The 27,643-nt window shown below is 44.0% G+C and overlaps 1 protein-coding gene across 3 annotated transcripts in view; it reads left to right on the top strand.

Annotated features, from left to right (window-relative positions):
• GRM7 (glutamate metabotropic receptor 7) overlaps positions 1-27,643 on the top strand; it is a 303,828-nt gene that overhangs the window by 223,217 nt on the left and 52,968 nt on the right. For all 3 annotated transcript variants that reach the window (XM_056335569.1, XM_056335568.1, XM_056335570.1), the window contains exon 8: positions 11,677-12,612. In XM_056335569.1, the coding sequence (XP_056191544.1) occupies positions 11,677-12,612 (936 nt within the window). The remainder of the gene's footprint in view (positions 1-11,676; positions 12,613-27,643) is intronic.

The raw sequence follows: 27,643 nt of genomic DNA, 5'->3' as shown, positions 1-27,643 counted from the left end.
AACCAGACCAATACCATCATTGTTTTAGGCAGGGTGTGATTGGAGGGCCAGTATTAATTTAAATACGAAATCCATGGAATGATCTTCAGTTTCAGCCTATGCTGCTGGGTTTTTCCATTTTGTCTGTCTGCCTGCTGTGATGTGCTGGTTCTGTACAGACAACACCAGTGTCCCACGCAGCTTTCAGAGCAGAAGCAGCTGCCAGCGTCGGTCCTTGGTCACTTTCCTGTGCAGCAGCTGCCCGTCGCAGCCACATCGTCACGCAGCCACATCGTCACGCAGCCACATCGTCACGCAGCCACATCGTCACGCAGCCACATCGTCACGCAGCCACATCGTCACGCAGCCACATCGTCACGCAGCCACATCGTCACGCAGCCATGTCACTTTCCTCTTCCTCTCCCTGCTCAGTTTCAGCAAGATGTGACTGTAGCACCAATGAAAGACTGGCCCCAAGTGCAGTATAATTAAAGTCCCATCAGCCAACTCTAATTTTCTGTGTACCATCTACAGTTCTTTTAGGGACCAACTGATTGAGTATAACCTGAGCAAGGTAATCTAATAGTATTAACAACGCTGCAGCAATCCAATTAGGGCCTAAATGAGTTAGGTACTAAGTTTCACTCAGAATTTTGTATTTCTTTCATCTTGCTTCCCCAGCCTGTGTGTCATTTGCCATGCACGCTAGACATGATGAGAAAATTACTGTACCATTGATGCAGATTCTTTAAAAAGGGAAAACTGGGAGCAAATAATTTGACTAGAAAATACTGGTCTTTGAATCAGCTTGGGAATTAGTAGGATAAATAAACTAAAGAATTTTGAGTTGGCAGGCACCTCAGGATAAATGCTGTCCAAATTACACACATACCATTTGGTACATCTCTAGTTATTACCCTTTCCGTTTTCAAAGTAGTATATCAGATTTGGCAGAAGTGTTCCTTTTTCACAGTCAGAAATAACAGCAAAAAAAAAGAAGTTATTAGCTCGTAAGCAGAGATAAACAAACATAAAGGGCTAATCCTTTTCTCAAAACTTGGTTAAGGTCAACTCATGGCTATGCCATGAAAAATAACTCAACTCAGAAAAGGAGTTTTCAGGAGAAAAATCAGAATTCCTGGATTTGCTTCGGGATATGCCATTGTCATCCAGCCTTGTTGTTCAGGACTTAAACGCGCCCATTGTTGAGCATTATGCGGATGTTTGAAAAAAGCATTTGAACATTTGATTTTGCCTGCTTAAATAGTAAGCAATTGCTTTGCCCTAATGTTGAGCTCTCTTTCATGTTCTTTGGTACTTCGGATTGTGGGTTTCTTGCCATCCTGCACCACGAAACCCTTCAGTCCCGACGCTGTGGGGTGGGCACTGCGCAAGTACTGAGCTACGGGTACGTGGGACATTCTGGCAGAGTCAGTGGGCACATGCTAAAATGTGTGTGCTGATGGCTATGGCCTCTCATCTCACTGTGCCCTGGCTTTGATACACCTGACCATGTCCTTCGCCCCGTGTATCGTGTACTGCTGCGTTCGCATCCTGCTCGGAAGTCCTCAAATGGAGAACAGCGTGGGAGTCAGCTAGACCATTTTAGCCTTCTCTGTTAGGAGTCATATAAAAGGTATCCGTGTCTATTATTTACTGTATACCTCATGACATTTCAGTTTCTTATTTAAATTCTAGCTGCGGACTCAATGATCTTAAAGGTCTTTTCCAGCCTGAACGATTCTATGATTCTGTGGGTATATTTGAAATGAGATTCATGCAAACATATCCAACCAACGTAAAAAGCAGAAGGAAGTAAAGACCTAAAATACCTTTGATTGAAGGGAACTTTGCTAATGCTCTTTCCACCAGAATAGCAAAATATCACACAGTTTTTTTTCTGTAAGTATGTAACTGCGCCACCTCACTTTGAGGTCTTTCATCTTTTCCCTTTTTGTTTTGCATTGCAGTCTGTATGTTGCGATCAGCCCACTCCTGTTGACATGCTGGTGTTGGGTGTGTGTGGGATGGTTGGGGACACAGCGAGTCTGGTGCTTCATCTCATAGCAGATGCTGAGGGTCAGGCAGACCCAGAGGCAGGTTAAGGGCCATGGTCGTTTGGTGACCTGTTGTTGGTGAGAAGGAGCAGGTTCCTCACTGCGGGCTGTTCTCGTTCGTCAGAAGTGCCAGGCTGCATTTTCAGATGTGTTTCACTGAAAGTCGTGACACTGAAGGACAAGCTAGCTTATGCCAAAAAGCATTAAATGCTTAAGAGAGGGGTGTCAAGGCTACTCTTTCCATAGGTCTGCTTTCATTGCCCCGGTTAGTAGCCAGCAAGTGGTAAATTGCTCCTTTAATTAAGCAGAGTTTTATCTCCTTATATATGACAAGAGAAACATTGGGAGTTGGCAGGAGGTTATGAGCAGTGAGATGAGTGGATTTTTTTTCAGACCGAAATCGCAGCTTATGGGTTCTGCCAGTGACGACATCTCTGAGCTCTGTCAAGTGGCACAACCGTCCTGGTCCCATTTGCTAAACCGTACAGCTTTGTAAAAAGGGCTTAATACTGTTTAACAGACAGCTTTACATAAATTCCTATGAATATATGTAGGCACATCTGCTCTGCATACCTCCGAGTTGAAATCCTAATTCCTGCTTGGAGTTTGTGCAGTCACTAATCAGGAGGAAACATACCCATGTCTCTTCAGGAACAGAATCTGTGTCAAGACTTCATTATTTCTGACCTACATCCTACAATTAATTTTTCTAAGAAATCTAAGAAATTTTTTGAGACTGTTAAAGAAGCAAAACGAACTCTGGCCATTAGTGTGCAGTGGGTATAGCTCGCGTCTCCTTCGTACTGTAAGTGCTGTATGAAATGAGCAGCCTAATGAGGCTGATGCGTGTGGAGTTCGATGGGGCTCTGTACCGAGGCTGACAGCGCATCTAGCACTGAGGGACATTCCTGGGATAAAATGTCACGTAAGAGGAGAGTGGCAGGAGTTTTCTCAGCCTTGAGATTTTGCTGAGGTTTGCTGCGGTTTGCTGCGTCCTCCTGAGTAAAGAACATACATACTTTGTTTTCTGCACAAAATGGTTAACCTCATTTTGGGTTTTGTTCAGGGATTCTTGTTTGGCCCATTAGTTAAGTGATATATATATTTAAATTAATATAAATATCAAATGATGACGGAAGGTGATGCTCTCCTAGAATATTTAGCTCTGCAGATCGAACCAAAGAAAGTCTTGACTTAGCAGATTTGTCTCTAAAGGTGAGCCCAAACAGTACGTGCAAAAGGTGTTTCTACATAGCTCTTATTTTGAGCGCTGCATGTCTTTTATGCTTTATTGCTGCTGAGGCACAGTGCTTATCATCTCACTTGTATAATCAGCTTTCAGACATGGCTGTGAGTGAAGGCTATTGTGTTGCTTATTAGTAAAAATTCAGGTGCTTTCTGTTCTGTCTGTCACTGCCAATCTTAAATCATTGATCTTTCCTCTCTACAGATGTCTGGGAAGAATATTTTTGAAACATTTGCATAAAACGTCAAAAAGACCTACCTGTTCCTGAGATTCAATTTAGGAAAAAAAAAAAATTACAGTTTTTCTACACGTGCAACAGCGCTGGTTTGAATCAGGGATGGGCACAGGCCTTCATGGCAAGGAGCTGCCGTTGGTTATGGCCATTACCACCCATCGCCTTCAGGCCCAGCTAGAGGACGTTGAGGAATCACACCTTCCGTCTGCTCAGTAGGGAGTTCCTTTGGCCAGTGTCACTAGTGAGCATGGTCCTGGTTCGGGCGGTGCCAGAAATGCAGGAGTTCAGACAGGAAAGAGCTGAAGCTTCCTGGGAGAGGGGTAAAGCACCTGATAGATGGATTTGCAGGACGTCTGGCACAGGCAGGCTTAGGCATTAGCAGACTACTTGTCCATACAGTGTGAATCACTAGCTGAACTAAAAAGAGGCTATTATTCTTCTTAATCTCTGTACTGCATGAGTTAGACCTTCCCCCAGAAAAAAAAAGTTTTAACAGTTTAGCACTTTTTAGGGTAATTTCTCCTTCATAACTGTGTCTCTTGAGTAACCTGCTGGTGATTTCAAGGTGATCTATACTCTAATTAAACACTGGTCCATCCTTCCGTGTTGAAGGAAGCTCCAGCTGAAATCAGTGGGAATGTCACTTGATTAAGGCATCCTGGGCTGGTACCACAGTGAGCTGTCGTTTTCCCTGTATGAAGCTGAAACCTGATGTGTAAATATCCCGTTAACGCCTTGCAACAGATTAAGCCCTGCCCCCTCAACAATGGATGCCTTTAGAGCTCCTTTCAAAAAAAGAAAAAAAATCAGATAACTTATGCTACACGGGTTTGTACTGTGCTTAGTTGTAGCAGGAACTCAAGGAAAGCACTTGGAAACCAAACGTTCCTCTAAAAATACCTGGGTTTGGTTGGGGGAGAGGGAAATAACTGCAACAGAATAAGCAGCGATAGACAAGGGCTGGTTTTATTAATTTTCAAATGATTACATGATACTCTGAAATTAAGCCTAGCGTGCAAGAATGGCAATGTTGTTTCTTATGTGGGAGATGTTATTTTCTGCATGTAAAACATTAAGAGCACCATAAGCTTAGCCTATTTTGTGAAATACAAAAGACAACCAGTAGACTGGATTCTCTTTTGACCAGTTTGACAATGAGGTGTGCTGGCAATGAACCACTGGGTGCAAGACGAAGGGCAGCAGCAAAAAGCCCCAAACACCCTGTCACTCATCCTTGGCTCAGGACTGATGATAGATACTGTCATTCTAAGCCACTTACTTCAGAATGAAGAATTGTCTTAGATTACCTCTGCTTTCAGAAGATAGGTGAGAGCAAATTTATCAGTTTAGATAAGAAATGTGTATTATAAATGCACGTTTGGAAGTATATGCTCTTCATTAATTAAAAAAGATTACACAGAGGATGCAGGATGAATACTAAAGACGCATGGCCCATCCCCTTCCATTAGTGAGAAGACAACAGGAAGCCGTAGTCGGATATAAAAGTATTAAAATAATTAAATTTTAGTTTTATTGTGTGTCAACAGAAATATATGATAATAAGCATTTTTTCAAAAATTGTAGATTAAGCATTTTTCTCTACATCAGTGTTGTGCTAAAAATGCCCTTGCTTTAATGTAGAACAAATAGCCTTTGGATCTCATTAAAGATGTTATTATAAGTGCTCAGTGCAACTTGCTTCTGGTGTCCTTAAAGCAGGTAAGATTGGTAGAAAATGATGACAAATATTAAATGAAAGAAACAGTTAGATTAGGAAAGGAAAGAGAAAAATAAATGAGGTTTTTATGTAGGTTAAGAACTGCTTATTATGAGATCACCAAGAAGGAGTTACAGTGCAGGAACAGAAGCGATGAGTTTAGTTGAGGTTTAAATCACAATTCATTTAATCTGTTGAGTGAAACGTGATGTAGATGCTATGCAGATTATTATACCTGTACCCAAATACCAGCTTTCCTTTACTCTAGGTGACAAGAACCAGTAGCAGGGGGATTCTTTCCTGATACAGCCCCGCGTTCGGTGTGAGCAGAGCAGAGCAGGGGGGACCCTTTCCCCAAGGCACCCACAGGTATTAAAGGTGTTAAAGTGAAGTTAACAGAGAAAGGTGCAAACAGGTGACTGGCCTCCGGTATAGCAGTGTAAGCCTCCACCCAGTGAAACACTGGTGCGCCAGCCCATCAGGCACTGGGGGTGCAGACCCCATCTCCCGGCACGGTGCAGGGTGCCAGGCATCTCCCCTGTGCAGCAGCCCCTTCCTCACGCGGGAGCAAACGTGGGAGCTGGTCCCACGTCTTCCAAAAGCTTTCAGGAAAATTATTTTCCACACATATTCATAAAGCGCTTTGCACCGTGGGATCCCTGCCCACACTGGGGCTTTCCAGGAGCTGTCACAACATTAATGAGAGGAAGAAATTTGGAGCTGTGTGGTTCCTGGGTAAAAGTGATCCTGGGGGCATTTTGCTCATTAATAGGTATCTGAATCAGCAGGTGTGAAGCTGAGGGCCTGGCATTATGGGAGTGTTGTCATGATTGCTTGACAACGTTTCTGATTTGTGCTGACAATAAAAAATTGTAAGTTTTTTGACTGGAAGACTTTGAGAAGTGATGAGTTTCCATCACCTTCAATTACAAAGTTATGGTTTGCTTGTCCTGTCCGCGTTGATGGGCAGGACGCTGTCCGTCCCCACAGCAGTTACATTACGGCAGAAACAAGAAGGGCAGCAGCAGGAGAAACTACACAAAAAAATGTATAAGGACTTGTAACTTCTGTTTATGAAGAAGATAGTTTGGAGGGATTTAAGATAATTAATGCAGCAGAGCAGGGAAACCTAGAAGATTTTGCTTTTCCTCTGAAGTAGGTTTCTTTTGAAGTGTCCCAAGACACCTAAACCCCCTCGCTAGCACAAACCATGTCATCCCTGGCGTTGGGAGGAGGGCAGCGCTGGGCTGATGCTCCATCTGGCTGGTGAAGTGTTCCTGTGGAACAGCGCTGGAAGTAGGGAGGAAAAAGAGCTGTCACGAGGCAGGGACGAGCTGCAGAGCTCAGGACCAGGTTTCAGATCTATGCAGGGGGAGCAGGGGTGCACAGCAGCCCCGGCCCAGTAGAGATGCTCTTACTGCAGTGGGGGGTTGGGTTTGGACACCATTACCCCTCGGGTTCGGGGGCTGCTGGTTAACATGTCCTACTTCTGCCCTGCACAGGTTTCAAAAGCTGCTTTGAAGTAGCTGGATTTCTACTTTGATTTGAAACAAGGGAACAGTAGGAAAATGAAGAGGCAGGAGTGAGCTCAGGCTTTACCACATTTTGGGGTGCTGGGGTGTAACTGGACTCAAACCTGTGAGGAGGGCACCCGGGTTTAGAGGACGGCTCCCAAGGCAGGGGAGCGAGGGCAAGCAGAGCTGGGATCAGCATCGGTCCCCGCGGGAAGGGGGAAGGATGCAGTGGCTTTGCAGAGCTGGTACGCTGCTGCGGCAAAAACAATCATGCTGCTTAAACAGAGTTTTTGAAGTTTCTGGGGATTTTTTTGCACTATCCTGAAAAGGCATTGAGCCTGCATGGAATGCAGTGATTTGTTCATCACAAGCAAAAACTATCGGAGTTTTTTTGCCTGCATCACCTTGCAGGCTCCACGCTTGTCTTAAGGCTTTTCATCAACCCCCTATAGGCAGTGAAATTAAAATAAGTTACAGTATGAGGTGAAACACCTTATTTGCAGTGTCTGGGCAAATCATTGGAGTAGCTTTGCATCCTTCTCTGATAGTCTGGCTTATCGTTGCCGTTATCTTTTGAAGGGATTTTAGCTGATATTTTGCAGAAGCTCTGTTGACTATCTGTTATTGACATATTCTTAGCTTAAAACCATTATCATGTTAAAGCCCTGGATTTAGAAACTAATTACAAGACATTAATAGCTAAGCCCTAAGAGCTAAGTCATGCAAATATTGCTATCTGTAAAGTTGAATATACAAAAAATGTTTGAACTGCTGACTTAGTAACTGGAGTCTAAAAGCAATCTGTAAGGTGGCAATAAATCTGAGCACAATCCTCCGCAATTGTTTTCTAATGTGTCCATGAAATTAATGGCACAGTTGTTATGAAAGTCGTATCGGGGAATGTGGCTATTTTTTCCCTGAGTAGGTTAATTATCACTAATGTAATTATTTTTGTACTGATTTCTATTTTAATCAAACTTTACGTGAAACAATTTTGTTCAGAACAAATAGCTTATTACAGGCATGTTTGTGGTGGTGAGAAAAAAGGCAGCAATGTTTAAATTATACACATATATTGAGTTACTTTATTCATTAAAATGAACAATTATGTTAGGCCGTATGAGACAGACTAAGCATTTCTTGTTAATGTTTGTTCTGTAGTGAACATAATGAGAATTTATGTTGGAAATGGATCCCATCCCTTTAGCTTGAGGCATTTGTGAACTGGGCGATAGATACGTGGGAGTTAGGAGAGCTTGGGGATAGGAGGAATTAGAATGAGCCCTACACCAGGAGGGATGCTGCACTGCCCTGTGGTTGTGGGGAAGGCACTGGAGCTGGGAGAGAGCTTTCTCCGCTCTTTTCTTTTGGGGTGTGTTTGTTTGTTCAGTTTTTGGTGTTTGTCCTCTGTACTGTGGTGGCAGGGCAAAACAAAGTGTACCACTGTAACGTAGTGGCTCTAGCAGATCCAAGTGCTGTGGAGCAGGGCCAACTTTAAAGTTCTTTACTGATCAGTTGTTTTGAAAATCCTGCAATGAACCTGTTGTGGTTTGGGATTTTTTTCCCCATTTATCAGATCGATTTGTCAGTGCATGAACTATAACATAATACTATTGAAGGTGTGCCACTTAATATGGTAAGTGGATGATGGGTAGATATGTGATTTTTCAAGACATCAGACATGTATCTACAGTATCTAGTGCAGTCTAGGTTTGGCATGCTTCCCAAACCTGGCAGAATTGCAATGGAAGAGTTTGTTGTGTCCCTCGTACTGACTTGGTCAAGCGTTAATTTTAAGATGTGAAATCGCTGGGTCGCTGTCACAAGTGAGAGCTTGGGCAGGACGCACAGTGGGCTGCGCCGCGGCTGTGGCCCATGGGCACATCAAGCAAGAAGCCACCAGAGCAGGGTGGTGATTCCTGCCCCTGCATGACATGCTCTGCTGTTGTTTTTGTTGAAGTTCCTCTTACAGTAGTTGTGGGCAAAAGTTATCCTTGCTGTTTTATCAGGATTTTATGGTCCTGATCCTGAAACTCTGAACTGAGAAAAATCTTTTTAAGTAAGCAGTTTCTAGTTCATAGCGACTAAAAATATTGGGGGAAAGTCATTGAATATAAGCAGGTTTAGGTTTAAGTAAATGCAAGAAATGGCTGAACGTAACAATTGCTTGCCACAATAGAATCTTTTTTTTAGATCCGTGTTTTCAAAAGCTAAACTGCAGTAAAAGATGGGAGGAGGAAAGGGGGACAGGAAAAAAAATATATCAGGCACAATTACTCGGTCATAAAGCAGCCAAATACACAGATAAACAGTTTATTGCTTTTGTTTGCATTTCTGCAAGGAGTTATGAAACAATAATTTATTTCAAAGACAATTTATTTTTTCAAAAATACTCTTTTCTGAGTGGGGAAAGCGTCTCTAGTTTGACTCATGTTCTAACCTGCCAGCGCCAGGCTTTGGTGCTGGTGCCTTATCTGACGGGCAGTTTTCATCATTCATTTTCTCACCAGAAGCAGCAGAACGCTGCAAATCTTTATGAGGCCAGTGATACAGAGTTATCCTGGTGTTGTCTCAGGAGACCAGAAAAAGGACTTTCCATAATTTTACCTGATCTTCTGTTTATCTTTTTACACACAGTATCTGCACAGAATAAAGTACCTTTAGGCTGCCCCAGCTACCCAGCAATGCCACAGAATACGTTCGAGAATATGGAAATTCATGTAGGCATAAGGGGTGGAATATGATAACACATTAATAATGCTGTGGTTCTGTGAGATATTAGCATGCAGAAGATTGGTGAAAATCCTTTTGTCACTGCAGACTGGATCAAAATCCATGAAGTGTAGGATGCCTTTCTCACTTCCTATCAATGCATGCTGTAAAAAGGGCATCAAGTAACATCTGTGTTTAATAGTTACGATGGAAAATGAAGGCTCCTGACTGGATTGATGGGTCTTACTTTCTAGCTGTACAAACCCAGGTAAGTTATAGTTACCCTGTCTCAGTCTGCCTTTAAAAAGGACGAGATACAAATCGGTGATGGAGAAGAGGCAAGTTGCAGTCAGTTGGTTTCTTAAGGAATTGTCATGAAATTTTCACATCTCTCTTACGCGTCAGAAAATCCAAGCCCTGGTTCTCGTTGCTCACTACCTCTTTGGTTCCCTTTTTGGCTAATGTTATTTGGCATGCCTCTGCAGTAAGTTACGTGGACACGTGCCAGCTTACTCCAGCTCTCTTGTGAGGCATGCACACAAGTTGGGAGTTCAATTCCAGGTTTCTAAAGGGCTTGCTAGCCTTCAGCTGGAGCAGTGATGGAGCTGGGTATAGGAATGGATTTCCTAGCTCCTGGTGCACACTTTTCCAGTAAGACCAAACTACCATTTACTGCTGCAATTAAACGAGTCTTCTTATTCTCCTGTACCATCAGTATTCCTTCAGCTTCTGTAAGCTACATGCCTTCAGCTCAGCGCAGTATGAAAGAAAAGTTCATGGATCTTTTTTTCTTTTCTTCAGAATAAGTTGTGAATATTGAAGGTTAATGAAGTTTCTCAAGCGGTGGCAGACCTCTCAGGGATTATTTTTATAACAATCACAGCAGAGGCTCTTGGTAGTATAATATTTGAGCAGTGTGTGACTGAAGGGTTGTGGGCTTTTTTGCAAATACATGAAATGAAGATGATACAAGATCTCTTTCGAATTGCATTAGGAAAGTGACACTTAATCCTTCAATTTAAGACTTGCAAACCCCAGTCTTCCTGTATACAATAATAATCAAGGCAGCTGATAAAAAAAATTAATCTTACAATTTTTTACATGTAGGGAAAATAGTGGAACTTGTAAGCATTTAGGTTACCTAAAAGAAAAACACAAAAATTTTGTTTTAAATAAAACTTGCTCGCATCTATCCCAGGAGATCAGGCTTTATATTTGGAAAAGCTATGTACCCACACAGAACAGTTATTGGAGCCACTGAAGTGTCGCTGGGCAGCTGAGTTGGTAATTGGTGCAATGAATTGGCGCTGGGAATGTCAAGACCTTTCCAGTGGTTCCAGGCCGGATTAGTTCAGGGGGGCTCCAACGCTAAACCTCCCTCATTCTTGGAAACTGGTTAGTGGCTTTAGTCTGGAATATTTTCAAATTATTTGTGAGTCTTAATTTTCTGCAGTACTTGGGAGCCCTTGTAACATACTTTGGACTTCAACGTTCTTGAGACTGCAGAACAAGTGAGGCTTTCCGTTTATTTAGTATGACCATTCATAATTTGTATTCCCAGAAGCATGCATGGTATTTCGAAAGCGGAATGTGACTTTGAAATGAATTATTATCTAATTATTGCATTTTTCATTGATAACTATTTCCTTTGTCCTTCATATTTCTTACATGGCTCACATTGCAGCTCTTGCCATGTTCTCACTGATCCCACACCCTATGGAAGACACACTTCCACCTCATTAAAAATATTAACCTGCTCAGTAAGAGTTCCAAAAAGTATCTTGGAATCTTGTAGTATCTCCTGTTCTGGTCTTGGTAAGAAGCCTTGGCTCTAGGCGCAGGGGAAGCAGTTGTGTGACTGTAGCTCCTGCCCTCCCTCAGGCCATCGCAGTGTTCTTACTAACCTTCATGAAACAAGGAAGAGGTTTAAACTCTGCCGTGTTATGTGATGTTGTGTGTCATTCCACCAGCATTAGCTACTAATAAAACCGAAAAGTTACGGCAGTGAATACAGTCGTGCATTAGAGTCCCATGCGAAGACACTAGCGTGTGTGGTTCATGGTGCTTTTCCAGGAGTCTACCACGTCTAAAGCTTATCCATTTGAGTTTTGCCTGCTGCAGGTTCCCCCTTGGTCCTCCCCTCTTCCATTCCCACCCCAGCTGTCTGACAGCAACATGTAAATCATCAGCCTCTTTCTATTCCACTTGTCTTGCAGATCGATGGAATGCAGTGGGGCAGAGGAGTGCGTGAAGTCCCCCCCTCGGTCTGCAGCCTGCCCTGCAAGCCAGGAGAGAGGAAGAAGATGGTGAAGGGGATGCCGTGCTGCTGGCACTGCGAGCTCTGTGATGGCTATCAGTACCAGGCCGACGAGGTGACTTGTCTGCTCTGCTCGTACAACGAGCGGCCCAACGAGAACCGAACGGGGTGCCGTTCAATACCCATTGTCAAGCTGGAGTGGCACTCACCCTGGGCTGTGATACCCGTCTTCTTGGCTATGCTGGGAATTATTGCCACCATTTTTGTCATGGCGACGTTCATCAGATATAATGACACTCCCATTGTCCGGGCTTCTGGGAGGGAACTCAGCTACGTCCTGTTAACAGGGATATTTCTGTGCTACATCATCACGTTTCTGATGATCGCCAAACCAAACGTTGCCGTGTGCTCCTTCCGGCGTATCTTCTTGGGCTTGGGGATGTGCATCAGCTATGCAGCCCTGCTAACTAAAACAAACCGCATCTATCGCATATTTGAACAGGGCAAAAAGTCAGTGACTGCACCGAGGCTGATAAGCCCCACGTCGCAGCTGGCGATCACGTCGAGTTTGATATCTGTTCAGCTTCTAGGTGTCTTTATTTGGTTTGCAGTTGACCCACCCAACATCATCATAGATTATGATGAGCAGAAAACTATGAACCCTGATCAAGCCAGAGGAGTTCTCAAATGTGACATTACAGATCTACAAATCATTTGTTCCTTGGGTTATAGCATTCTTCTAATGGTTACATGTACTGTGTATGCCATCAAGACTCGGGGTGTCCCAGAGAATTTTAATGAAGCTAAACCCATTGGATTCACTATGTACACTACCTGTATAGTATGGCTTGCCTTCATTCCAATATTTTTTGGCACTGCCCAGTCAGCCGAAAAGGTAGGTGAAAATGAACAAAATGTGCATCTGTTGTATCAGGATTCATTGCAGTTATAAACTACGTACTGATGTTCAGCTTTACATAGATTTTAAAATGAGCTATCCAGTTAGCTCGTTACCGAGACATGAGCAATATACAGCACTATTTTCCTTCTCCATTTAGCTGGTGGGCTATTCATTTGATAAACTGGCAAATGATCAATAGCAATCACATTAGCCATTAGTTTTATTGTTGCATCCATTTCATTTGTGTCTTTTCAGTAGGATAAGTGGGAATTAGCTGTCATATTGTCCAGAAAGAGGCATCTCTTAACTAAATCATTTTGAATACAAGATGTAAGCAAAAAGCTGTCAAAAAAATAGTTGAATAGACTCCTGTGCTTCTGGAGTTCAGCACTGAGGGCAGTGTGTTAAGTCTGTTGAGTTGTCTGCTTCACAGACAGCAGCCTCAGGGCACATTCGCACCACAGGGTAAACGGCCTGTCCTGGGACTAGACTAGCACTGCATTCTGCATGGGTTATTTTTGAACTAGCCCAGGTAAACTGACCCTACAGCTCATGGCAAGGGTTTTGCCGGAGTCCTGGAGTGAATGCCAGGTTGCTTTTCTTCACAGGCAAGATCTACTTAAGCCCACAGAGTTCATTCTCCAAAAGCCAGCCCAAAATGTTACACTTAGGCAACCTAAGAAAAAGCATCCAAACATTAGGACTTAACCCATTGGTTGGTTTGTTACAGGTATGAATTATTGCAAAGTGCTGTCAGACTCAGTTAAAAGGTTCCCGTTGACTTTCAGAGGCTTCAGATGCCGCAGAGGAGCTTGTGATGTGTCTGTCGCAGGGCTCAAGCACCCAGCGCTCCGCTCCTGCGTTTGCAGCTGCTCAGGCACTGGCAGCTTAGGGAAATACTCCCTGGCAATCAGAGCTGGCCTGCCTGGGAAGAGATGCAAAACTCAGTCAACTTTGAGCTTTGCTGCCAACAGAAATCAGGTTTAAAATGTTCTTTGTAAATAGATCGAATCAGCTCTGCTGGGACCAGCAGTTAGCTGGGATCCCAGCCCCGCCTGTCGCAGCGGATGCTGTGGTGGTTTAGGTACAGATGTTAACAGCCTCTCTCAGCTCACACAAAGGAACAAGGAGAAATTCATTCCCTTCTTCTCATTACATTTATTAGTGGGGATAGTGGCCATGGAGAAAGCAGGCTAACAGCCAGAGGACAATAAGGTTAATTTTCCGAAACGTCAGAACATCTGTTGGCAAGAAAAGTCCTTTTCAGATTTGCACTTTTTAAAAAAGGGAGAACCTTGGTGTGTGTTTTGAGTAAACGGTATTCAAGAGGTTTTATTACAATATTATTACAATGCATAGGGCTGAATCAAACTGTGAGTGACTGAGCATTGCAACTTCAGTCACCTCCTGGGTCTGGGGTCCCTTCTGCACGTTCCTGTTGCTGCCCAGGTAGCTCCAGCTAATGCTTGGTGATGGAGAACGGCTTTTACCTCGCTCTGAATCTTATTTGGAGATAGCTGTAATTTCGGAGTGATTTGGCAAATACCTGCAAGCCTAGTCTTTAGGGAGAAATTAAAATATCAGGCTGTCCTGAGCTACTGTCAGATTGTTTCACCATCCCCAGCCCTGACCCCATCCCCTTCCCCAGCCTGGAGGAAACTGCTGCCATGTCCCCTTACACGTGGTATTCCCTGGCTAAATCCCAGCATCACTGACCTCACCTCAGATGCTCTCCTGCAGATTTTGCATGGATTTAGTTGTGTACTGCCAGTTATCCCCACTTACTGAACCCAAGCTTTCCTGTGCAGGAAAGAACATTGGCTTCTTGCTCCTGTTTTTTCACCTCGGTCTTCATTTAAAGTTTGTTCTTGGGCAGGCTCACTGCTGTGGATAAAATTATTGTATCTTTTAAATGAGCGAGCAGATTTCAGATCCCAGCTAACACATCTCATTTTGTGCCAGGGGTATAATTTCCCAATTTGCAGTTGTCAGACTTTTGGGTTACTGAGGTACAACTGCAGGAAGACGGTGGTGTCATTCATGCGGGTCTGTGCTTTGGCTACGAGTCTCTTCCATAGGACGGTGCCTGCACCAGAGCTTCGGTCTTTGCAATTCAGGACGGTGGTTTACAGAGATTTGCGATTGTTTTGGCCTCAGCTGGCCAGTGGAAGAGTAGCTCGCCCAGGAGGAAGCAGAGGTTACAGGGGTTTTCACATATCACCTCACTTCTGCAACGGGCTTCACAGGCAGCCATTGCATCCCTAAAGGGAATTAATTTTGACTGGAAAGGAGGTCTGCCAAGTCATACAAATGCTTCAAACGCCTCTGCTCTCCCTGTCGAGGGAGAGATAAGAAACAGCGTAAGCGGCTTTAAACACAGTTGGGCCCGTTTTTAACTCTGGTCTGATGCAGGGAGTACAGCGTGGCTTTTGTGCTCCCTGCCTGGGAACGCTTCAGGCCTGCAGGTGACCGAGATGAAGTGCTTTAAATTGCTGTCTGCAAAGATTTAACCAGCTGATAGAAAGACCCAAAGAATTTCAAAGGCTGCTGCCAGCATTCAGAACCATTTAGTGGCAAAAGCTTTAGGTTTCCTTGCAGTCGCAGAGCTGAATTACCCTGCCCTTGTTAGAAAGCACACCATCCGTGTACAAGTTCGTGTCGGACAGCAAGAGAGCCGATGATTAACTCGATTTCACACAGAGCTCGGAAGAGGGCACTGGGCAAAGGAAGCAGCCCTTCGCCGTGCTCTGCTCCAGCCCTGCGCTGCTGTGCAGAGCCGGTGGCACTTGGCTTGGGGCAGCCGCGGGGGGGGCGCTGGGGACAAGGGACTTCAGTAGCCGCTGCGTGCCACAGCCCAAGCTCCTGGCTTGCTGCTGGGGCTTATTGCAGTTCCGTGGACTGAAAGCTGCTATGTTTTGTCCAGCAAACCACCCAGTGTGATCGTACCTGTGCAGTGGCATGCGTACATGAATGCCCGTAGGTGCGGCCCCGACAGAGCCCCCTCAGCTCGCCCAGCCTGCGGCGCCGGCTGCAGCACGTCCATGCAGTGACTAGCCTGCATGCTGGCCCTGCGGCTGCTGCTGGGGCTTCAACCCCTCTCTGCTCTGCACAGAGACCAAGCTGCAGTAGCTTTGCTGCTTTGCTTTCTTTTCTCTTTATTTATTTATTTATTTATTTCTGTTTTCTTGAGTAGGGGTGAGGGGATTGTACTTTTTTTGTGATTGCTAGTGATTTCCTGTCAGATATTTTCTCTGGAAAATATTGTGCTTAAGCTTAGCCACACAGATCTTTGCTGAAATGGAAATTGCACCTGCTGAAAATCTTATGCAACACAATCTTTTAAACTGAGAAATGGTGTTATATATAATGTTGTGATTTTCATTGTATGGATTTATTTTATCAATAAATACAAGCATAATGTTGTTTGGTAGAAAGCATATTGAAAATACCTACCTTGTTCAAAGTACAAAATAACAACAACAAAAAAGTACTAGAAGTATGCTGCAAGTAATTCATAGAAGGCGAATAATTCAGGCAGTAGCATTTGCAGCAGGTGGAAAGGAGGCTGTATGGTTTGAGAAAAGCCAGATATCAGAGTTTGTGCTGCAGGATGGAGATAAAACATCAGGTGTAGGGGAGCTGGCACGTGGGAAAAGCAGATTTTGGACCTTTTTACAGTTTGCATTTACTCAGCTGGTTTGTCTGCTACCTAAAAATCCAGAAAGCACATGGTCAGTTACGCTATAAAGGCTCAGTCTTGTAACACAGCGTGTCATGTCCTAGCGGATGCGTGACATGGCTGTCCTTACCATGTTTCACTGTTCTCTGAGTTTCTTCACCTTTGACGCAATGGTCACATAGCTGTTGCTTCGTGCCTGGGAATCACTGCTATTGTCAAGGTTTCGGGGGTTGTGGTTCAGGGTGGGGTATTTTTTGTGTTTTCCCATAACTATTAGCATATTTTCTAAAATGCTGGTGCAACCTTTGAGGACCAGGACACGGTACTGGGGCCTGGATTCATGCCATGTCTTTGAACCTTCCTTTAGTATGTATTTTGTAGAAAGCCACTAAATATAGAGAGGAGTCCCTACAGAGGTGAGGGGGTCACTTACTGTTCAACTCTGAGCAGCTCCTAATGATCAAAACCATCGTCAGCTGCAGGGTCAATGGGTTTTGGGGGTTGAGGACCGGGGACGGTGTCCATCACTGCCTGCTGCCCAGCTCCTGCCCTGGTGTGGCTCAGCTTGTTAACCTGAACGTTTGAAGAGGGAGTGTAGGGATGCAATGCTATTTTTTCGCTCCTGGTGTAATTGTTTTTGACAACAAAACTATTTTATATTCTCAGCAGATGAGTGGGTATCTTATCAGAACCAAAGTGGCCTCAAAGAGCTGTTAAACCAATTATAGGAGTCATAGCTCCACGGCAGAGTCAATACAAAGTGGCACTTGAAAAGAGCACGGATTGCTCTGTAAGGTCAGGCAAAGCACGGCTAAATCAATAAGCCAAATTGAGTCAAAATTTAAAAGTACAAAAGGGAGTGGATGGAAAGGGATGCAGGTGGTGTGGGAATGCATCCTGTGGGAAGCTGCACCACGGAGCTCTGCACCAGGGACACATTAGTCCTTGCAGCCTCTTGGTTGATTGTTCATCCACTTTGATTATCGGTTTCTGATTTATATTTTGTTTTGAGGCAGGGCACTGCAGTAGGATTGCCGAGGCTGCTCAAGGCCAGGGGTTTGGGGCCAAGTCCCCGTGCCCCATCCCTACGTGTGGCATGGAGTTCTCTGCCGTGCTGCACCTCACAAGGTGCCTGGGGACCCCAGGCTCGTGCTGCAGCCAGGGGATGCTGCTACTGCGGCTGTGGGGATGCCCTGTTCGCTCCTTCCACGGGAAGGCTGTTCCCTGGCAGCGCACTCCTGCTTGAGCCATGTTTCGGGAGATGCATTTGAGATTAACCTGGTTTCACGAAGTCAGGTGTTTTCATTTCTTGTCCTTTTTTATTATTTTTATTGTTTTACAGATACTGTGAAGACAGACAGCATGGCAGAGCACATGATATGCTCTAACACATCTCGGAAACAATACTACATAGGTGGCAGTAATAGTTTGCTTTTTTATTATTAGTCTCTCTTGTAATGTAAATTATTTAAAACTTACCCCGTTGCAGATTTCTGGAGGCAATACTTCCATGGTAAAAGCAAAGCAAAGGCAGAGAAAAGCATCTGCAGTTAAATCAATGTGATATGTAGAGTTTTTAAAATACTGGTTTGCTTCTTCTGGAGATAGAAGTCAATTTATTCTTAGGAAAAACAATGCTTTTCAACACTTCTTATTACCATTTTTTAAACCTTTGTCATGTAAGGTAGTTTTATTTATGCTTAAGTGAATATTTAACGATGGCTGAGACAGGTGGGTAGCAGCACGCCTCCCAGCCCTGTGCCTGGCACCTGCAGTCAGTGCCTTCAGCAGAAATATGGACAGAGACTCGCCCCCCTCCTCCGGAGCCACCTTGAAGCACCTGGCGGCGAGGCTGGCTGTCCGGCAGCGCAGCCCCGGCGTCCCTGCTCCCTGGCACATGGTGGCAAGTGGCAAAGCAGCAGCAGAGCCACTTCCCAGCCTGGCAGCAAAGCCTGAAGATGCAGTAGCCTTCCCAGACGTGCTTCATCCCTCTCCTGCTGGTTAGCAGGAGAATCTCCTAGGAAGGTAGCTGAGGTAAAAAGCACATACCAAATTTGAAGTTTGAATTTTGGATGTAATCTAAAAAATGTGTACAGGAAAGATGCGACAGGAGTCTATGAAAATGTTGGCTTTGGACGTATTGATGGAGGTGTATGGAGATTAACAGAGCCGGAGGAGTTGCCTGCAGGTTTGTGTTAAATAGCCTTGGTTAGGGTGGGGGTTGTTCTTGCCACTGTGTTCTCCATTTCTTCTAACAATGTTTAGCTCCAATTATGAAGGGCTATGAGACCACAAGCTATTTTCTACTCCTAAGGTTATTCAGTACTACCACACATATATATATATATGCACACACTGTTGCTGAAATTAGATTTCCTGAATCCCTAGAAAGTAATACTGAAAAATTAGATCCTTTTATTGGCAAACCTGAACATCAATGTGCCCTATGTAGCAGGCACACACCAGAATCCACTTGGGTACTCGGCTTGCCCAAAACCTAGTGCTGCTTTGTGTTACTGTACAAGCAGGTTTTACTCAGACTTATTAGTATGTGCAGATGTATGGCTTCCTGGGAGCTTGCTTTTCAGATTTCGAAGGAGGAGTGCAATCTGGAAACTTGCCAGAGCTATAACCAGTAGATTAAAAGAAATCATTGTCTCTGCAGGTTTGAAGTCCGTATCTGTACTCTTTAACTATGTACAGATACAGTTGTGTATGTTGAATATTCCCCTTAGATCTTATTTTCTCAAATTATGTCACTGAACTAATATAGAGGGATATGTCATCATTATATTTTTATGTTTCACAGAGATTTTATTGCCTTGTAGCTGTGATTACTTTTATTAAGTAATTGCTAAGATTAAAATAATACATTTCTGGATGTGTTTACAAGCTAGTAATAACTGTCAACATGCTCCTGAATATATTCTCAAAATAGGATTTTTTTTATTATTATTATTTTCAGGAGTTTTTTCAAGTTAAAGAAGTTATGATCACGACTCTAAGGGAATGATGATGGTTTCTCAGCCAGTGTTGTCTTCCTGGTTGGGCACTTTATTCACACTGGAATTAAGAGAAACAGGGAAAACTTGCCCATACAGTCATCATCTTCCATCAGCTTATTTTTGCATCCAGATTGCATGAACCCCTGGTTGTAGGTTAGTTTGGTTTTATTTTTTACTGAATACAACCACTATGAAATTTTGAAGGCCTTAATCCCATCTACTCTTCCACTTTCCTTCTTGTTTCTCTGTATTTTTAATGCTCATTTTATTCACATCAATAAGCAGGGTAAGTCAGGTGTATTTGGCAGCAACATTTTTACTTATTGTGTCGAATGATACATAAATACTATAATTTGAAGGCACATGCAAAGTGGATTCTTATTCAGATTAAATAATGTCACATTAACACGGTAGCACTTCAGTATATGTTCTATTTTTTGGTGAAACTAATTTACCTTTCAATTCTCTGTAACACAAATACCGATTAACCAGGTAGGACACACATTTATTTTCTCCCCTGGGAAGGCTTGAGATGACAGTTGCTATAGCAACTCTACATATGTGGATTTTGGAGTTATAAGGATTTTAATACAACATTCGTTGGAGTTTTATACTGTTGGATGGTGGAGCAAATCAGGCTTTGAGGCTCGCAGGGCATGTGACTACCATAGTTTGGGCTCATACAAGGATGGCTGTGAATTGTGACTTTCGTTTAAAGAAGTATTCTGGTAATAGTACCTGCATAAAACTCATTAACCACAAATACTATTTTCTGTCATTGATACACTTTCAGTTTGCCTATCACTTCATTATCTTAGGGATGCTCAGATGCTGAGGTTTCTTGATTTTATCCAGCCTCAAGGCTGTATCCCTGAGAAAACCATGGAATATAAGGATCTGACATTAGAGTTGTCCTGAGAGAAGCCTGAACTGAAAAAACTGAAAAGCAGCTTCCTAAAATTCCAGTTTAGTCCCTCCAGACTGAAGCTGTGAGGGCTGGAGGTCTTCCAAGAACAGTATGCAATGAAGTCCACTTCTGTGGACTTTGCACTGAGCTATTCACAGTGGGTACATAGTGTTTCATTTTAACTGAGGGGAAAATTAAGTGTTCTTTGAAATGGAGACATGAAATAATCAGTGGATATTTTTTTTTTTTTTTGTGATAGTCTTTATTGCAAAAATCCTGGTGGCCTGTATTTTTATCAGGGTAGAAGAGCAATAAAAAACCTTGTGAATACCTTTGAGTGTCTATAGAGTTTCCAAGTTAATTTCTGTGGAACTAATAGAAAATCTTAAACATAACTTCTTGGTAAATTTCTCAGTAAGATCTATTTTATTACCTTCTGCATTCATTTTGTCTTCCAAATGGAAATGGATAGTCAAAACCAGTCAAAAAATAGCACAAAAAGCATGTAATGTGTCACTGCTACTAATGATTTAACCCTAAAATAAACCCCCACTATTTACATACGTGTTGTTGAAGCAGCAAGTGCTACAGGCGTGTTGTGTTCTGGATTTGTGGATCTTTTGCCACACGCTAGTTTCTCTCTCCGTGGTGCTTTGGTGGGAGGTTTCTTCCCTAAACAGACAGACACTCACAGCCCTACCCCTTATGAATAGAGCTGGATGACAGCCCTTGGCAGCTGCTTCTAGGAACTTGTACAGGAGAGCACAGCTCAGGAAAACCATAGTGTTGCTGACCGGGTCACTGCACAGTGTTTGCTAACTGCCGCAGGAAGCAGATGGGGAATACCTGCCCCATCTCCCTCTGTTTAGTAGGCTGCTGTAAAAATAAATAAATAAATAAACAAACAAACAAACAAACAAACAGGGGGAGGAGGAAAGAAAGAAAAGAGAAAAAAAAAGCAGAAGTGAAGCAGAATTACAGTGGCCTAAATTTGTGTACCCAGGATTTCTGAATATACCATACCCTAACGCTCAGTATGGTGGAGAGAAGTGTGGTTCCTTGTCCCTTCTATTTGACATGATGGGAAATGGCTTAGGGCTTAGGAGGAGAAAGCCAAATTAAAGCTTAGATAGAAAAAGTTGTTAGACTAGTTGATGCCAAGAAGGATGGGAGATTGATGCTGCTGGTGCCCTGCTCTCCCTCTGCGGCCAAGGTGGGGGATGATTGAGTGTTCACTGCTTGGGCTGGTGATCCGGAGGCTGCTGTGACATGATGTTGTGCCTGCTCCCATGGAGGACGAGCATGACTCTCATTAGCAGGAGACGGGTCAGGTGAAGGCTGTTCAGCACCAAGTTTCATGAGAGCAGATGCGTGTTGGAAGATAGATTGACTTCTGTGTGGCGGTTGTATTTTTAAGAAAACTTGAAGCTGTTTTACTTTGTGGCTCTGCAGGATGTGCCTGAGGCAGCATGTCTAGAGCAGACAGGCTGTTTTATAATTTCATTGCCTTGTCTCAAGCTTTAAGTGTACCTTCCTGCTTGCCATGGGAGAGTTGTGCATGGAGAGTGAAGAGCGCGGGTTTGTCCTTCGGCAGAGCTGCCTGTGCCCCGATGTGTCAGCCTGCATCCGTGCTGCAGAACGTGGTGGGCCCCACACGGCCCGGGGCCAGGGTCTGCCTGGGTCAGGGGGCAGATGGGGGACACCGTAACGCCTCAGCTGTGCAAATGCCAGATATGTTCCTGCAGAATAGCCAGCAGCTGTGCATTGCACCGAGTACAACCCTTCTGCTGCGACTGGAAGCTGTCTTTCCTTCAGCATTCTCCTGCAGTTAGAGATGGGTGGAAAAGCAGTGCACTGGGGAGGGGTCCCTCCTGGGCGGTGGGCTGGAGCTGCCGCACACGGGACTTGCTGCAAGCAGTGGGCTCACTGTGGTCCCGGAGCGCTGGCATCCATTAGAGATGGAGCATGGAGAGCCGCTCTGCTGCCGAGCTCAGCCTGGAAAACAATTGCTCTTTCTGCTGAGACTGCACCAGCGATGCCATGAGGCGCTGCATGGGTGAGGCGGGGTAGCTGGGGTCTTTGGAGGAAGCAACAACAGCAACACAAAAAGGAGCAACTGGGTAAGAAAGGGAACGTGGCTCCGGGACATCCAAATGCGATCTCATTTGCACTGGTGGAGCTGCATTTCTGTACCCCCGATTTGACACTCAGTGTTTCAAAAGCACTTTGAGTCACTTTTGTAAAGCATTAAATATTTCCTGAAGTTTTGTTACTCTCTGAAGTGAGACTAAAATGTTATATTAATATGCGTTGCCATGAAATTTCTTGTAATTGCATTTCTACACTGGGTAGAAAACAATGACTGGTGGGAAGATATCTCTGTATATTTAAATGTGTTTTAAAAGCTTTGATTTTCACTTATTTCTGGAACTATATAATGATTCTGGATTTTTATCCACCACTAATTTGTATAACGTTCAGCCAGGCAAAGATTGGAGTGTTTCAGAAATGAATACCATAATAACAGTAATAACAGTTCCTTGCATGCAGAAGAAAACTAAAGCATTTTACAGATGGATTTAGAAACTACGTGTTAGAAGCTTTGTGTCAGCTGGTATTTAGCAATTTTTGCAGTGCTCAGACATGTAGTTTAAGGCAGGCAGGTGTGTGTAATTCCGTATGTGTTCTCAGACTGTGCGCGTCACTGAGGAATGCTGAGTGCCCTTCAGGAGTGCATTAGCTGCATTATTAACAGCATCATCAAGTGGGGAAGACTGGGAAATGCAGACTGGGCAGGAAACAGTCACCCAGCACTTGGCCAGGATGTGGGGGTTGACACCTGGGCTCTTCGAAGCGGCATCTTTACTGACTGGACAAATGAAGGCACGTTGGTCATAAATACGTTGTCCCACAGTGCTGCATCCTATTCCCAAGTCAGGACTCATCTGGAAGAGGGATTTCTACCTGCTCTTGGTCCTGCCTGGGAGATGTCCCACCCAAGTTTCTGACTGTGTTCAGAACTTTCTAAGTTCAGCCAAGCCAACAAAAGGCTGTAGGACCATTAAAAGTGCAGGTCGCTGTTGTCTGTATTGTCAAGGCAGGTATTTAAAGCAAGGTAACAGCAAAAGTGCATACTCTGGGTGAAGTAAGAGATGATTAGAGTAATTAGATGCTCCTCAGAAGACCATAAATTAGTGGTGATTATGATTCTTGAAACAACAGAAGCATAAGGTACATCTAACATTGATCTGTTTTATCACATTTCCTGCATTGTAATGCTCCTTTAATGTTAATTTGTACTTTTGTAGTAAAATCTAATTGAAAACACTGAGCAGGCAGAGCCCAAGGCCACAATCATGTTCCACATGATTACCTAAGGAGGAGGGTGTACGTTTCCAACGAAGGGATGCCACCAACCGTTAGTCAGGTATAAGCGGTGCAGTCATTGTGTTCATGCTTATACGGTAATAGCCTTACAGGAATGTATAGGAAAACTAAAAGATAATTAACTATCAATTCATTTTGTGAAATTTTCAATTATTGAAGCAGGTATCTTCATAACGAAGTAATAATACTACATTTAAATTTGTATGTGGTTGTCTCATAACAGAGATGTATTCATTTAGGCAGAAATTACTTCAAGTTAGCAACCCCGCGGTAGTTCTGCAGTCACTGAGGGACTCTTTGAAGCCTGTGAGCATGCTGCTTTGATGTCTGATGTAGAAAGTGGGGAATCTCTTCACTGTGATAATTCTAGCCTTTTCCATTCCCTTCAGTGTTGAGGAGGGAGAAAAAAATTCGACTCAGAAGATGGAAAAAATAAATGGAACCCAGAAAGGAGCATGCGTTATAGAGAGGAAAATACCCCCACCCAAATCCGGAGTGTGTCACCCCATCCCCTCCTGCCTCAGTGACAGTGCCGGGGGACTCCGGACGCCCTGCTGCGATCTCCCTCTCGGGAGCGCTTACGCAGACCAGTAACTGGAGATGCCCTCCCCTTGAAGAGAAACCGCAGCTCTCTGCGAGCCTGTCGCGGCAGGTCGTGCTGCTGCAGGTACCATCTTGGGGGGAGGAAGGGGATGTTCTGGAGCAAACCCATAAATCAGTCATTATTCACTGGCATTTGGGGAGAGCCGTCCTTCTGTGCCTAGAGCAGCCGAGCTGCTGCGCTGTGGCAACACCGGCTCCTCCTCAGCCTTCTGGATTTCAGTTCTGTACATTAACCAAGAGCCATGAGCTATGGGCAATCTCGCATCACCTGGGAGAGCAGCCACAGGAATATTTTTGGTGCCTTTTCACATGGCCTGTTGTGAGCCACAGAGGGGGCAGAGGCGGTTGCCCGTAGGCCCCTGGCACAGCGCCCCAGCGCAGCTTTGCTGGGTGCAGAGCTGTGGCTGTCCTGGGAGCACCCACCAGTGTGCAGCGTGTTTCAGAAAGATGTCAGGACGAAGCATGGAAGAAGGGTATCTTTTTTCCCTGTGATTCTAGTGCAGACTTAACTGCCTCTGGCTAAAAAGCAATGTAATTTTTAAAGGGAAAAACGTGTAGGCGTTTAATGCACAGTGTTGACATGTACGTTTTTGGTTCCTTATTTTTTTTAGAAAATTTAGAACTGCCAGGAGGGTTTTACATCTGAAAAGCAATCTCTGCATAGGCCCCTGTCGGTGTTACCTAACAGTTTTTATCTGCAGCATAAACTGACAACACCTCAACGTGAAATAATTGTGGTTCCATTGAGTCCAGAAAAGTAATTACTTTGTTGATGAAACTTTTCTCTTTTCTTGCGTTTTGATATCTGTGCAATGTCAAACTCACTTGAGCTGACAACATAATTTCTCCAGCAGAGCTGTTGCATCGACCATACAACTGCTGCTGGGCGTTAGTGGGGAATTTTTTCCAAAATTGCTGTGTTTCTGTGGTAGCAACAGGGAAAACTCAGTCTTGCAGAAAACCTGTTTCGTAAGTAGCGTTTCTGAATAGTGCAAATACTGACACATACCTCGAGGTAGCTACGTGTATGAACAAGGGCTAACTGTATAAGTGTAAAATAGCTCTCCAAAGTTAGTTTTCAAGGAAGTAACCATAAAATTATCTCATTTGCTTAGAACAGGGGAGGGTAAGCTTGTTTGAATGTCTTTGCAGATAGTTTTGGTTTTGTGCTAATCTATTTTAAGTTACTCTGAATTTCCTGCGTATGTGAGGCTTGAGTACATTACAAAGGTGATGTGGTTTCCCGGTGGTATATATATATTCCAGCAACCCTGATTCTCTTCTGTCATGCGTGGGTTTTGGGGGAGAGCCCTCTTTCAGGGATTCAGGTGGGATGTTTGGGGCTATATTGGGCCATTCCCTGTGCTAACATCCACAAAACAGGTGGCCGGAGGATGGTGTGCTCTGCGAGGTCTGTGCCATGTAGAGTGCAGTTTGATTTTTGCTGCAGAAAACCTCAGTTCCCATTAATGCTCTTTTGTTTGAACAAGAGTTAATCATCTTTTCAGAAAAATCCTGTAGATCGTGGCTAACATTGTAAGCCAGCCGCTAGGAACTGAAGAAGCATTTTGTGAGAGCAGATCATAACCAGTTTCTGAACCCCACGGGTATTGTAGAAACATAATAATGTTATTTTGAGTAAGAAATAATGGCTGCTGATTCTAAGCTCATCCAGGAACAAAAAGAAAACCATGAAGGGCTTATTCAATACAATGTAAGTTATGCAGATGTTTCTCAGTTTTCTTGCTGAACTTGTATGCTGGAATGAGGGTTTCATTTGATCAGATCATTTCACAGAAAGAATGGGTCCTCAAGCACTTTTGTCATTGTGTATGAATGGCTTGTGAAAGCAGTTTGTGGAAGGGCACGGAATCAAGTACCCTTGTCGGCCTGATGCAGGAGGAGCATCCTTTGTTGCCTGTACTGGGGTCACACATTCAGAGCTAAATTTTTCTTCTGTTCGTTTTAGAATGAACAGAAACAAAATGGAAGGAGAAAACAAACCTGCTAGGAGAGAGTCAGCCAAGTGAATTTTTGCCATTGATTTGGTTGGAGTGAGCTTGTGGGACTGGTGTCACAGCGCAGTGACTTCCTACGTGTAGTACAATTGTATTACCCTGCACCAAACTGGTGGGGAAAGAAGAAAGAATCTGCAACTTTGGAGCTAGCAATTCAGCTTTTGTTTTACCTGAGAAAGTAAGGCCAAAATGGCATTTCTACAAAATCAGTAAAAAAAGTCTGAAGTTGCAGCGACCGGTAAGGAAATCCCCCCTGTGGCAAAGCAAAAGCACCATTAATCGGGGAGATGGTTGCAGTTTGCTTGAATAAGGTCCTCTAACACAAAAATGTCAGGTCCTGTGCGCATACCAGTGAGCTAAATATAGCTGGATTTGCAGAGGAGGAGAACAGCTATTCTTGAAAGTGCATTTTCAGTCTAGCAAGGCCAATTTAATGCAAAGCAAAAAATAGTTTTCATTATACATAAGAGATGAACACAAAAATATTGACCTGAAGGATTTACTTGTTGTTTTAAATGCTTTAAGCAGGCATGTAATAATAATAAAAGTAGAAACCCTCATACTCAGTCAAAGAAATTGCCTAGTATTTTGTCTTTGAGGCATAAGCTTGGCAGAAGGTTAAGACAAAATGACAATAAATTCTCATACAGTGAAGCAAAAATTTCATGTCCCAAGCGTACCCCATCAGGAGTGATTTGAGCATGTTTAGACTTCTGCATTTTGAAATAATGGCTTTTCAAAAATCATGTTTGTATTCATCAGAAACAGTACAGCAAAAAAAGCCAGTGAGGACCCTTCCTTACCGTGCAGCAGAGCCGCAGGGTCCCGCAGACCCGGTTGTGCTGTGCCAGTGCAGAATGCGGCTGTCGCTCCGTGGGGTGAGGGACTGGGGAAGGACCAAAGCCACCAGCAGGTCACGGCCACTAGCATCACACATCCCATGGTCTCTGGCCAGCTTGCCCTGCAGTGGCTGGGCTGCTCAGATGCCGTTTAACCTGGTGCAGAGGGATGAAGGAGTCCCCGTTCAACACAAGCACAAATGGAGCCGCCTCAGGTGCCTGGTGTGAAGATGTCACCGGTTCCTGCTCTGCCCTCATTTCCGAGGCAGCGTTAGAAACCTGTGATGTTTACATGGCAGAAGGCAGCTGAGACCTGTTGTCACAGGATCAATACCTTATGACAAATGGAAATCTTCTCGAAGAGAAAGAGGTTAGTCTGTGACTGCCAAAACAAAGGTGCCTGCATGCATATGTGAGAGGTGCTGCTCTGGTGCATGGGAGAGGAGATCAGTTGGAAGAGAAGAGGGAACCTAGGGGCAGAGATCAGAGGTGGGGTTTTTTACTCTTTTTCCCTCCTGTTAAAGATGGGGTCTTGCTGGGGAGGTGCCCCACGCGACAGGTCAGAGCGAAGCGTTGGGAGTGCAGTA

This window comes from Falco biarmicus, chromosome 4 (assembly GCF_023638135.1).
Source record: "Falco biarmicus isolate bFalBia1 chromosome 4, bFalBia1.pri, whole genome shotgun sequence".
Taxonomy (NCBI): domain Eukaryota; kingdom Metazoa; phylum Chordata; class Aves; order Falconiformes; family Falconidae; genus Falco; species Falco biarmicus.
The sequence above is the reverse complement of the archived record's forward strand: the minus strand, read 5'-3'. Positions and strand labels throughout refer to the sequence as shown.